The sequence below is a fragment of the Equus caballus genome, chromosome 11 (genome assembly GCF_041296265.1).
Source record: "Equus caballus isolate H_3958 breed thoroughbred chromosome 11, TB-T2T, whole genome shotgun sequence".
Classification (NCBI taxonomy): domain Eukaryota; kingdom Metazoa; phylum Chordata; class Mammalia; order Perissodactyla; family Equidae; genus Equus; species Equus caballus.
The window spans coordinates 36,463,904-36,477,410 of NC_091694.1; the positions used below are offsets into that span (position 1 = coordinate 36,463,904).

Here is a 13,507-nt window from a genome sequence, read left to right on the forward strand (position 1 = left end):
AATCAGATGATCTTTAGCTGTGGTTATAGCACCTACTGCCTAAATTACTATCACCTCCTATTAGGCTTTTTGCTCCTGCCTCCTTCACTTCCACCCTCCACACAATCTCCTGAGTGGTCTTTCTAACAATACAAATCAGAGCAGGTCACCCTGCTGCTAAGTTTCCACAGACCTCAGGACCAAGTCCAAACCCCTCAACACAGCTCCCACGGCCATGCACAATCCCAATCTCCGAGCCATCCGGAAATATCTGCTGTACCTTAGATGCACAACATTCTTGCTATCAGGCCTTGCAACATGCTGTTCCTTCTGCCTAGAACATTCCTCCCACAGCCCCTTCCAACCTTTTCCTCTGGTTCATTCCTACTTCGTTTTCAAGTCTCTGCTGAGACATCACTTCTAGAAGTCTTCCCAGACTCTCCTCCCCCTTCCCAAACAGTGGGTCAGGTGTCCTTTCTCTGTGCTCTATGACTTCCTGGGCTTGCCCTATTTAACATCAGCCTCACCATTGTATGTGTGACCTCTTGGTCAATCTCTCCCCCTCTAGATGGTGAGCTCTGTATGGACAGGAACAACGTGTGCCTCTGTCCCTGCCATGTCCCCAGGGCCTAATGCTGTGTCTGATATGTAGTAAGTATTAAAAAAAGTTTGCTGAATGAATGAGCTGCAAAAAATGCCCTACCACCTCTTCTAGTAAGCCATCATGACGTGCTACGGTGAGGGGAGGAAACAGGGCTTAGGCCTTATGCTTCCCTTCTACTCCTGCCCTTAGAGGCCTGGGGACTCTTGGACAACAAGCCTTGCAGTCCTCAAGTGGGGGTGAGGAGCACAGCATAAAGGCTCCTCTGAGGGCACCCACCTACCTTCACTGTCCCTTCCACTTCCACAAACCAGCGCCTTAACATGGCCTGGATCTGGCCATCAGTCAGCTCAGGGTTGGCATTGTGGATTTTCTTCTTGACCAGGTCCTCCAACAGGAGACGCCTCAGCCGCCAGTAGAAGAAGGTACGGGATGTTTTCCAATCCAGGATGTCCTACATACAGACAAGAATAAACTTAGTCACTCCCCAGCCCTAATCCCCACTTAGTGCCCAGTCCAGAGGGGACTCTACAGGCACAAAAACCCACTCTCCAGTAAGCCTCTCAGAGACTTGAGCTGGCTGCGAGCTCCCAGCCCCTGGAGATGTCTCCCCAGTTCAGAAAGCAGCCCCGACATTCTGCTGACCACAGCACTGTGCACAGGGCTGGGCCAGGCTAAGGCTAACCCCACCCATGGCTGAAATGTTCTGGGGAAGGGGCTGTGACTTCCCAGGTAACCAGAGAGTGAGCAATTGGATCTGAGCAGATGGCTAAAATACCTTGCATGCAGATCAAACAGTGCAGTGAATTAGTTGCTGCAGGAACCTTGACACTAGTAATCCCCACAGCCTGAGGACCACCTGGGCAGCTGTCCCCAATGGAGGCACATGTGACTCAGTTTCCCACCAGTAAAATGGAGCTTGCCTCCTGAGAAGTCCATGGTAACCTAAATCCTAAGTTGTTTTAGGATGATGATGGATATAGAAAAAGGGAAAAGTCTCTCCAAAAAAATTAAAAATGGTTTAAACAGCACAACGGTTCTAATCCAGCCCTAACAGCTCCCTGCTTGTGAGCCTGTGTGCACGAGACATACACTTGCTCACTTGAGGGTCTCTGACAAGTCAGGAGAAGTGGCAACCACTGTACTTACATTAATAATACCCTTCTCCTGCATCCGGCCTGGTGTGTCGTGCAAGTCAGCAAACTGCACAGCTACCTGATGGTAAATGGGAATCAGGAATTCCTCTCGCTCCTTCAACTTGTTCTCCAGCTCCTTCCGCTCAGCTGCACTTAGCTCTGGGGTGCCTGCAATTAAATAAACCTGCCTGTCACACCTGCCTTGTGGTGACCAGGAATCTCTCTGCCCAGAAGCAGCTCCCTCCCTCTGTGACCTCATTCTCCATTGTCTTCGCCACCTCTTTGCTGAGTAACTGGATTCCATGAGATGCCAGACCTGTCCTTACCTTGCCATGGGGAGCCAACGTGTCCTCCTCCTTTCCCTGTGGAGATCACAATTATGAAAGCAGCCACGGGAGTGAGTCCCTTTCCCCAGGCCTCTCCCTGAGCAGGTGCAAACAACCACCTGGGGCCTGTGTCTCTCATCATCTCACTGACTGACAGCCAGGCCTCGCCTTTCCCATGAAGGACACCATGACCATGCCCTGCTGACCAGCATCAGAGCGACTGGAGTATTCCGAGTGTGGACATCCCCTACACTTCTGAGCACAAACCAACAGCTCTTCTTTCCTCGTGTCCACACCAGTCACCCGCCCAACTTGATAAGGATCCAAATGACTCCTAAAGTTGTAAACTGCTTTAGTCCACAGATTCTAATCTCAGCTTTGGATACTCTTAACCTGAAACTAATAGAATCCAATCTAATTAGAGCCAGATCTGTGTGTCTTATGCCAGCTCAGTGGATTAGCCAGCCCCTAATCTCCTACCTGGGCAGCTTCTGCCAGAACCAACCCCTGACCACAGTGACAAAGACATTCTAGTTCTTGGGCTAAAAGAAAAGAAAGAGGAGAAAAGAAAAAGGCAGTTCACAAAGCCCATTTGGATTACTGAGCTTAGAAAGCACACAGTATCCTCACTCAACAGATAGGAGACTTTGAAATTCCTTATAACAAGGAGGACCACTTCTCCAACCCCAATCTACAGTGTCCCAGTACAGATGCTGCTACGTTGTGCTTTTTTTCCTAATTACTCTCAGAATGGAACTTGCAATTAATACTGAAAATTTAGCTGCCTGCCTAGTAAGGAGGAGTAAGTCTAAATGAAGGAGCAATAGGTGATAGCCCCTGGTGCTGGGGACAATCTGAAGTGCTTTGTCACCAAAGCTGACAAATAAATACATGACCACAGGTGATGGGATGCAGAAGAGAAAGGTCTATTTCAAGCATGTCTGTCTGGGAACAGGCCTTGCTTTTTATGTCACTATGAATCATATGCCATGAACAGTCTCGGGCTGCTGAGTGGGCCATAAGTATTATACATAAACACATGTTAATAGAACAGGGATGTAACTAGAGTATCTAGTTTCATTTTTATGAGGGTTTTGGACACCCAACTCCACCTCTTTTTTTATTTTTATTTTTTTAAACTCATAATTACTTTAAAACTGTTGAAGAATGCTGAAGGCCATCTTTTCTTGGGCTTTCACAAAGAGGGCAATCACTAACCTATTGCTTTAGGCCCCTGACACCTCAGCAGACTTCTTTCCAAACCAGGGAAATAGCATGGCAGCACTGGGCCTCACAGTGTGGGGTAAGATGAAGGCCCATTCACTCTAGTGTGGATCTGCTTGGACTTATGGGAGGAGGGCCGACTTGTCTCCTCTGAAATGAGATGTCTCAGTTATAACATCCTTGACAAGGAAGCACACATTTTTTCCTTCTCTACTAAAAGGAACCAAGACTCCTTGGAGAAATGGTTGATTCCAGGGCTGAGGCAGGAAAAATATAAGATGAGCCTGGAATGTATTGTCACCAAAAGCAAGGAAGCACTCAAAAAATGATTGGGACATGTTAAAAGGACACAGGACCAGTTTGGGACAATTAAACCCAACCACTGGCCAAATCAGGGACAATTTGAACATCAAATTTATCAAAATAGGATAATGATATTTATTATCAGAGACAATATTTATGGAATAAAGTAAGAAAATGTGAATCCACCCTGATATAAATAATTAAAGGAGGGAGAAGGGAAGGGAAAGCTCTCCCTTCTAGCAGATAACGATTAACAGACGTAGAAGGAATGATGGAATTAGAAAAATCATCATTTTACCACCATCACAGTAACTGATTCTGCCAAGAATTATCAACGGATACTAAAACTAGTGGATGAAAGTTGATGAGGAACAAGATATTTACATAGTCTAAAAGTATCTCCTTACAAATTACTTATTAATTACAAAGGGAAAAATGGTAACTTTACTGAGGATTAACCTACTGAACAAAACCTTAAATAAGTAATCAAAGTTACCATCACCAAGAAAATGACAAACTGACACCATGTGCCTCCTCAGATGATGTCCTGAGAAGGACATACATCACTTTTGCAATATTCCTGTCAAAAAGGCATAATCTGACTACAACCATGGGGAAACATAAGACAAATCCAAATTGAGGAACATGCTATAAAAAAGTGATTTGTACTCTTAAAAAACAAAGTAAGATCATGAAAGACAAGGAAAGGCCAAAGAATTATTCCAGATTAAAGAAGACTAAAAATACTTGACAACAAATTGCAACATGTGGTCTGGGATTAGATCTCAAATCTGCCGCCCCCCCCGACCCCCGCAAAAAGCTACAAAGGACATTATTGGGACAATTGGTAAAGTTTTAATATGAATCATGGATTAGACAGTGTTCTATCAATGTTATAGTTCCCGATTTTGATAAACGTATTGTTGTTATATAAGAGAAAGACTGTTCTTAGAAACATACACTAAGTATTTATAGTTAAAGGAATATGATGTCCACAGATTACTCTCAAATGGTTCCAAGAAAATGTGTATGCATGTGGAGCAAGAGAGTGAGCTAGCACATGCACATAAGCATGCAGAAGTGATAAAGCAATTGGGACAAGATGTTAACAATGGATGAATCTGAGAAAAAGGCATCAAGTCCTCTGTACTATTCTTATATCTTTTCTGTGAAATTATATCAAACGGAAAGTTAAAAAAATAAGCCAAACTAAAACATATGTTTTTCTTGGCTCCCCAGTGCATATAATCAGTAATCAAAGCTGATAATTCACAGGGCGCTGGGCATTATTCTAAGTGCTTTATAGCTATTACCTGGTTTAATCCGTTCAACAACTTTATGAGGGTGGTATTCTTTTTTTTTTGAGGAAGATTGGCCCTGAGTTAACATCTGTTGCCAATCTCCTTTTTCTTCTTTTTTCTCCCCAAAGCCCGAGTACATAGTTGTATATCCTAGTTGCAAGTCACCCCAGTTCTTTGATGTGGGATGCTGCCACAGTACGGCTTGACGAGTGGTGTGTAGGTCCACATCCAGGAGCCAAACTGGTCGACCCCAGGCTGCTGAAGCAGAGCACATGAACTTAACCACTTGGCCATGAGGCCAGCCCCAAGGTTGGCTTATTATTCTTATCCTCATCTTACAGGTGAGGAAACTGAGGCACTGAGAATTTATATAACTTACCAAGGTCACAAAGCTAGAAAGGGGCAGAGCCGGGACTCAAGTGCAAGAGCGTGACTCCCAAACACTGTTACATTGTCTTTCCCTGCTTAAGTGGGGCAGAGGACAAGTGCTTCAGCAGCAGGATCCCTTTAATTTCAGAAAAGGCTTAATGATGATGGCAGACTCCTGGCTGATAAAGCTGAAGTTCCACCTTAGGCCCATTCCACAACTGAGACTAAGACGATGTCTCTAATAATTCTCATTCTGTAGGTCAGACCCGAGATTTAAGGTAGCTCCTCCTGTTATTGTGAGATCAAGAACTAACACAACAGTAGGTGGAATCACAGCCCTGCTGAGGGGCAAGAGATGGCAAGACCATGGATATGGCTAATAGGGAGTTCCAGACCCTTCCAACATTCTCCCTCTGGGAAAACAACCAACATTGGGCAGGTACACACACATATAGATATGTGCACTATATACCATTTATTGGGCATTTACTACGTGCCGGGAACCACACTCAATGCTTTCAGGATCACAGAGCTCCTAAGTCACCAAGCACAATTCAGACTTAGGTCAGCTATTAACACCGCTACCAAGCTGAATACCTCCATGTTACTGAGCTTTTTCCAAATTGCTTTACATACATCATCTCTAATCCTTATAAGACCCAACCTTACAGGCAGGGTATCTATTTTACAAATGAGAAAACCAAGCATCTAAAATGTAAAGTGACTTGCCAAATGGCATCCAGCTCTTAAGTAGCAAAGTCAGGATTTACACTTGGGTCTGGCTGTCTCCAAAGCCTGTGTTCTTCCACAGTAAATGGTAGTGAAGGCAGCCAAGCAGGTATCCTGGCAGTGGCCAGCAAAGGGCAATCAGCTGGAGAGTTGGGCCATTGTGTTAGAGAGGAGTCAAGAGCACAGCTCAGCACTGGGTACAGGGTGTGGGGAGCAGGGATGGGATGGGACGGACTTACGGGCTTAGCAGAGCACTCTGTGAACAAGCCCTTACCAAGTGGGACAGACAGAGGAGGCTGGCTCCTGGACTAACAAAGGTCTTGTCTACCCAGTTAAGCTATTCTAGAGCTTTGAAAGAATAACACAATAAATACCTGTAATGCCCTGGCCCTCCTGAGACTAGGAAGATCACAAAGCATTCCTCCAAAGGCCACCTTGTTTGATTTGTTCAGTAATGCCTCTGATTGCAGTTCAAGAATTACCTCAAAAAAGTGTCAAAGCAAGGAAAAACACGAAGTAGAGAATGTATGTATTTTATTTATTTTTTTGCTGAGGAAGATTCACTCTGAGCCAATATCAGTGCCAATCTTCCTCTATTTTGTATGTGGGTTGCTGCCATGGCATGGCTGCTGACAAGTGGTGTAGGTCTGCACCCAGGAACCGAACCAGGGCTGCTGAGGCAGACTGCACCGAACTTAACCACTAGGCCATGGGGCCCCGAGAATGTATTTATTTTAAAGTGCACATGAGAAAGCCAAGAATTTGTGTGCTTTGTTTTTTTGTTTTGTTTTTTTTCTTAAAGATTTTATTTTTTTCTTTTTTCTCCCCAAAGCCCGCCAGTACACAGTTGTATATTCTTAGCTGTGGGTCCTTCTAGTTGTGGCATGTGGGATGCCACCTCAGCATGGCTTGATGAGTGGTGTCATGTTTGCGCCCAGGATTTGAACTGGCGAAACCCTGGGCTGCCGCAGCAGAGCACACGAACTTAACCACTCGGCCACGGGGCAGCCCCGTGTACTTTGTTTTAAGGAAGGGAAAGAAAAGGGTTTTCTAAATTTTATTTTCTAAAAATAAAAGGCTGCTCTTAAGCTAGTTAGACCCTTCTGTAGCACACCAAGGACCCCTCTCTCCTTGTACAGCAAAGCAGCCAGCCCTGGTAATGATTTAGGGGAGATTAACAAATATGTCAATGTCTATTTTCTGCTTAATTTAAAAGCGGCATCTATAAAGATTTTTGACTTCTGAACCCTGTTCTCCTGAAAGAAAGAAGGTAAGAATGAGGACGGGGATAAAGAGTGATTATCCTATCATTGATCGTTTGTCAGGAGCATTTCTTATTCACTGGACTATTGTAAAAAGCTAAGCTCTCGATCAATCCTGTAAGCTCCCTGTACAATTAAATATCTTGGAATGGTTTTCTTTCTTTCCTAGCCAGATTGCAGGGCCTCAGGGTTTTTAGGAAAGCAAGTCGGGGTGCACGCGCGCGCGTGTGTGTGTTTAAGAATATGCTACAGAGAGAAAAGTCATTCTTTTCTAGAATCCTACTTTAGGAAAAGGCTGAAACGGGGAAAGAGAGGTAGATTACTCCCATTCCTTCCTTCCTCAAATAAAAAGTCCCCATGAAATCTTAAAAATTCAAGCTTTAATTAAAAAGTTTTAAGGTAAAGTGTTAAATACAGAAGAGGCATTACCAGTCTGATCAAATAAGAGCTGACGTTGTTGAGATGTCACCACGTGCCAGGAGGATTGTTTAAGTACTTTTCATCTCATTTAATCCTCACAACAGCCCTAAAAGACCACTACCTTCAGATGAAGAAACTGAGGCACAGAAAAGTGAGTCGCTTGTCCCAGGCTACAACGCCAGGAAACAGTGGAGCTGGGATTTGAGCTCTGGTAGGCTAGCTTCAGAGCCCATGCTCTTTAAATGAAACAAGTTAAACTGACCCACAAGTGTCCAGAGGGCAGCAGCCTGTCAGGTGTTCCCAGGGCCAGGACATAATGAAAAGCCACATCTGTCCTCCATGGGGTCAAAGCTGAAGAGAAGCTCCCAAGGAGACAGCTGATTTCTGCAGCAGGAGGTGTTCTGCACCCCCGCCATGACACTAAGGGAGGGCCAGAGGAGGAGCCTGACCCTGAGGATGAGCAGACCACACCCTGTGCAGGAGGGTGAGACCTTCGAAGTTTGGAATAAAAACCAGATTGATAGGCTAGAAACACTCTACTCAGCCAAAGGCACTAGGTGACCTTGCAGAAATCTCTTTCCTCTTTTGAGCTCTGTTTCTCATTTATGTAACAACCCTAATCTGGCAAATAGGACAAATGTTTTATGAAAGAATATGATGTTAAATTAAAGTTTTGTCTTAAGCAAGCAATTTGCTTTGATTGGTTAAATACTTATGAAGCTAAAGAAAAGGACTGGACCACCCTCCCTACTAAGCTCCTGAAAATCTCAGATGTAAGAACACACACCATACCTCAACCTTGAGACTGAAAAATCAGCATTAAAAAGACTGGAATCTTATTAAGATTCAGAAGTACAAACATAAGTAGTTGTTTAAAAGATCTATGTAATCACATTTTCTATGTTGAAAGAAATTTCTCTATAAAGATAGTAAGAGGGTGAAAAAAATCCCTGCAAAACTATTTCTGTATCCATAACAGGTGTGCCTTTCCTATACAAAAGCATTCTTGAAAAACTGCGTAAATCAGATCCTGTTTTAAATGCGTTAAGGGAGCTATTTAGAAGGAACCCTGCAGTGAATCCTTTGGTAAAGCAAATAATCCTTTTGTAATGGGAATAATTTCTCCCAATGTATCTAGTTTTTTTCAAAATCCCATTTTCATATATCTGCTTTTCTTCAAAGGGGGCCATACCTATCTAAATACAACTGCATTTGCATATTGATTTTAACAGCAATCCTCTCAAGGGATGTTTAACCCTAAGGTTCCTTGCAATGGTGTTAGTGCTCTGCTGTTCACATTTTTTAAAATCATTATAGTAAACCCAGAGATTTCCAAAGAGGAGTAAAAAATTATATTACCCCCCTGCAGGCCTGTCCCCTGTGCTCCCATGCCAACATCCCACACAAGAGTCAGGAAACAGCACAGAATTCTCTGAATTCTAGTGGCAATAAACCTCGCAGTCTTTACTATTTTCTTTCCCTTAGTTGCTCCCCTGAGTCTGGCAGGTCGAGGAACAGGGATCTGGGTTAGCTGTGGCCAACCGGGGAACAGGCTCTCTCAGACATTTTCTGATGACAGGCTTCAGGCAGGTAGAAGTTCAAGTTCAGTCTAACAAAATGCCTGCCAGGTCTCTCCAGCCTGACAGAACTGTGAATCACTGCCTCCTGGGAAGAAGCAAGCCCAGGTGCTTTTCTTAACACAGAGTACTGGATCACACGAAAACGACCCCTTCTTCTTCCCAGATGTGGTCACTATTGTACTAAATTGCACCAAGCTAAAGAGCTTCTGAATGAGTGAGATGAGGTGGGTTTTAAGCTGCTGCTAACTTAAGGAGAAGACATGATCCCATCATCTCTACCTTCATTATGGAAAAACTTATGTTGTTTCTCATTGGCCTACCTACCACAGAGCCCGGTGTCTGGATGGCCACGGTGCCAGTAAGGATACTCCATGTACAAGAGGTGAGAAGGCCAGAAGCCACTTCCCAGACACGGGTATTGGAACTTCTTTCTTTCCTAGGCTTAACTTTCCAGGTAAGGACAGTGCTTTCTGCCTCAAATAAGCAACTCTGGCTTTTCTTAGCTTACGATATCTTGAAGATGGACACAAGAGATGGAAAAACATGCACAGCTCAGATACTTTGATCACCTCTACTACAAAAGCAGCTTAACCCCTGAATCCCCTTAATCCAAGGAAGTGTCCTTTTCCTGTTATCCTGACTGCTAAATAGAAGGCCTGGGAGGAAGGCATTCCCAAAGTGTGTGTGTTTTTTGTTTTTTGGTTTTTTTTTGGTAAAGAAGATTGGCTCTGAGCTAACATCTGTGCGAATCTTCCTCTATTTGGTATGTGGGATGCCACCACAGCATGGCTTGATGAGCGATGTGCAGGTTCACACCCAGGATTCAAACCTGTGAACCCCAGGCCGCCAAAGTGGAGCATTCAAACTTAACCACTATGCCACTGAGTTGGCCCCCAAAGTTTTTTTTTTTCTGCTTTATCTCCCCAAATCCCCCCTGTACATAGTTGTATATCTTAGTTGTGGGTCCTTCTAGTTGTGGCATGTGGGATGCCGCCTCAACATGGCCTGATGAGCGGTGCCACGTCTGCACCCAGGATCCAAACCGGCAAAACCCTGGGCCGCTGCAGTGGAGCATGTGAACTTAACCGCTCGGCCACAGGGGCAGCCCCCAAAGTTTTTTACAGACACATTTATCCTCACCTGCAGCCACAATACTCTATCTGCACCTGAGGTGCCTCAGGCCAGAAGGCATGCTGGGTGCTGGTTAGGCCTCGCAGGGCCAGCAGCAGTGCTCAGCCAGTGCTGCCGCTGCCCCTGTCAGACTGTCACTCCCAGGGCATGATCCATGTGGGCATAGCTGAGGTGCTGCATGGCAGGCTGCCCAGCTGCCTGGGAACAGGGCCATGACCGAGATGTGTGTCTGGAGCAGAATAAAGTGCCAGTATTGGGCACATTTGCCCGGGTGTTCTTTGTATTAAGGGAGAAGGACAGTGGGGAACTTACAATTGCTTCACAGTAGGGCTGGACAGTTCTCTCTCTATCTAAATTGATTTGTTACTTCCCTCTGAACACAAGAGGAGGCTAAGGATCCAGGAGGGGACCTCAGGTCACAGCAACTCAAGAGGCCAGGCAAGGAGGCCGTCCCGCTCCACAGCCACTCTCCCAGCTCCTGGTTCTGTGAGGAGGTAGAAGGACGTCAGAGAGACACAAAGAGGCCTTGGAGGGCTGGGGCTCCAATTCCAGAGAAGGAATTTAATTTCCTTAAGCCAACTAGAAAGGTAGGATGTTCACCTCCCTGTACAGACTCTACTGAGCCCTAGTTCTGAGAATCCAGGGTCAGGACTGGTCCAACAATGCAAGACTCTGGTAATGGGGATTACACCACATTTCTTTCTGGGTTAATTCTTCCCTTTTGCTCTGCCAGGAATCAATGTAGGTACCATTTTCACACTCGCTGTCATACTCACAGAACTGCAAACCAGTAATGAATAATCTCTCACCCAGACTAACTACATAAAATGACAAAAAGGCGTTTTTTTAAAAATAAAAATTATGAAAGAGATGAAGTTACCTGCTAAGAAATGAAATATTACTAATTATCCTTAGAGAATAAACAGTAATTCTGTTTCTGAATACAGTCAATCAGTTGTGCATTGGTTTGTTTTAGTGATACGACAGCATGCTCCCCAGTGCAGAGGCTGGTTTGGGAAGAGATTGGGAACCCAAGATAACAGCCACTCCCACAGGCTTTCTCCTAAATCAGATTTTTCTCAGTGGAATTGGCTTTAGATCACAAAGGGAAAGAATTCTTATTTAATTTTGATCAGGCACAGTATTTAGCTGAGGTAAAATCTGGGGAAATCCTAAGAAAAGTAGAACACAGGGAACTAGAATTCCATCTGGGCTCTGACATACATTTACTTTGTATCTTGGATGATTTACCAACTCTTCTTTTTGCCTCAAACTCCCAATCTGGAAAATAAGGTCATTTTCACCCACTTTGTGAAAAAGCATTTTGGTATTTTGGTTCTAGGCATTGAGAAAGGAGCCAAAAGCTAACGTGAACCCACAAGGAGCTGGGTTCACAGCATGTTCTGTTACATCCCTGCTCATCTGTGGTGTCACAGACATGCCCGGGTGTGTAGGATCTCCCTGAAAGATGCAAACACCTGAGGGACAAGACCACTGCGGTTTCTCATTTCCTTTCCTATACCACTTGCTCCAAAAGCGGACCTCAGCCACAGAGAATGCTCGATGCCAAATACGGCATCTGCTTCTTCTAATGATTAAGACAGAAAGGAAACGATGCCAATCCCCATGTGTGAAAGATGCTTCACAGATTCAAAGCAAACGCACATTCATCTGATCCTCACATTAGCTAGGTGGGGGTGTTATCCCCACTTTCTAGATGAAGAAACTGATGTTTGAAGAAGTTGAACAGTTTATCTATAAGCAACATAACCAAGTCTTGTACAGTTATTTTATTCCAGATCTACTGTTCACATTCCCACACTGCCCTGGGCCAGAGCCTGCTTCACATTTAGCAGACTAAGGATTCTTTCTCTAGTGCCCTTTTGGTCAAGGTTAAATAAATATGGTTTTCTTCAATGCAGATAGGAAATTGATAATGAGATGATTTGTAACAAATGATTAAACGACCATCACTTGGGAGTCTCCTCCCTCTCCCCTTCCTGTGTTTCAAAAGCTAAAAGGCGCTGGGTGAAGATGGGAGTGGTATCACTTTCCTTCAAGAGAAAGAAGCTTCAGCCCCACACCCCTCACCATCCAGTCGTTCTGCAAACAGATGTCAGAGAGGATCCCTCTTCCTACCACCCAGTTACTCTGAAGGGATGATAACAGCCATTGGGGGGTTAAAAAGAGGCAGTGAACCCCCAGTTAATGAGTAGGAATTCAGCAGGCAGTGTAAGATAAATGGAGCTCTCTCTGCTTCTGCTAGAGTCAGCATGAACTGCGGCCCTGCGGCTTGTTTGTGGCAAATGGAGTGCGCGAAATATCAAAGGGCAGTGATCCAGAAGAAGACCGACTTTGACAAATTTTAAATTGGCCAGAAAGAAAACCAGCAAAAAAGAAAAAAAAAAAAAAAGAAAAAAAAAAAAGAGAGAAAATTATGCAATTCACTGTGTCCTGCAATTGTGGCACTGCTGCCTTTGTACAGAATTAGTGGTAAAAACAGCAGCAACGATTGCCGGATGCTGGGAGCAATTATGAGCCATCTAAGTGAGATGCTTATCAGTGGCTGAAGCTTTTAGAGCTCTCTCTCTGTACAGTTGTGAGTAACTTGCTCTTGAGCTGCAGTTACTTTAATTAAAGTGTATGGTGTTGGTCAGAAGTAATTATCCTCTTTGGAGAAGAAAGAGAAAAAACCCACAACAATTCTGGGTGGCAATAGATTTTAGAAACAAGTCTGCCAATTTCTTGTTGTATGTGTGTACTTCCCATAAAAGGATCAGGCTGTGGTGAGTTAGAGTTATTGGTGGTTGTTAGCTAATGGCAAACAATGGGACACAAATACGGTTTATTGTAACCCAAGTCACTGTGTTTGGCAGGCAACCTGGCTCAGGGCTCCAAATGCCAGGATGTGCAGGTAAACACTCAGAAGTTCTTGTGTCTTTAGATGGTGAGGATATGAAGAGTCTACAAATGGTACTTTATTAATTAAATTACTAATTGGAACATAAATGAGCTAGCATTTCTTCTTTATGCCTTTCATTCACCGTTTCACTACCTTTTAAAGACAATCTCTGTTCCTTTAGAAAAAATCAAAACAAACCAGCAAACAAAAGAACCTCAAGTAATTATCTTTACTAACATAGTAA

The 13,507-nt window shown here is 44.2% G+C and overlaps 1 protein-coding gene across 17 annotated transcripts in view; it reads right to left on the bottom strand.

Moving 5' to 3' along the window:
* Positions 1–13,507, bottom strand: part of ACACA (acetyl-CoA carboxylase alpha) — a 271,880-nt gene that overhangs the window by 10,913 nt on the left and 247,460 nt on the right. For 14 of the 17 annotated variants that reach the window (XM_070227563.1, XM_023652967.2, XM_070227569.1 and 11 more), the window contains 2 exons: positions 1,730–1,884; positions 864–1,034 (listed from right to left, as the gene is read on the bottom strand). In XM_070227563.1, the coding sequence (XP_070083664.1) occupies positions 864–1,034; positions 1,730–1,884 (326 nt within the window). Of the gene's footprint in view, positions 1–863; positions 1,035–1,729; positions 1,885–1,956; positions 2,079–13,507 lie in introns of those variants that run through there. The other 3 variants (XM_070227574.1, XM_070227575.1, XM_070227577.1) reach the window with 1 other exon arrangement.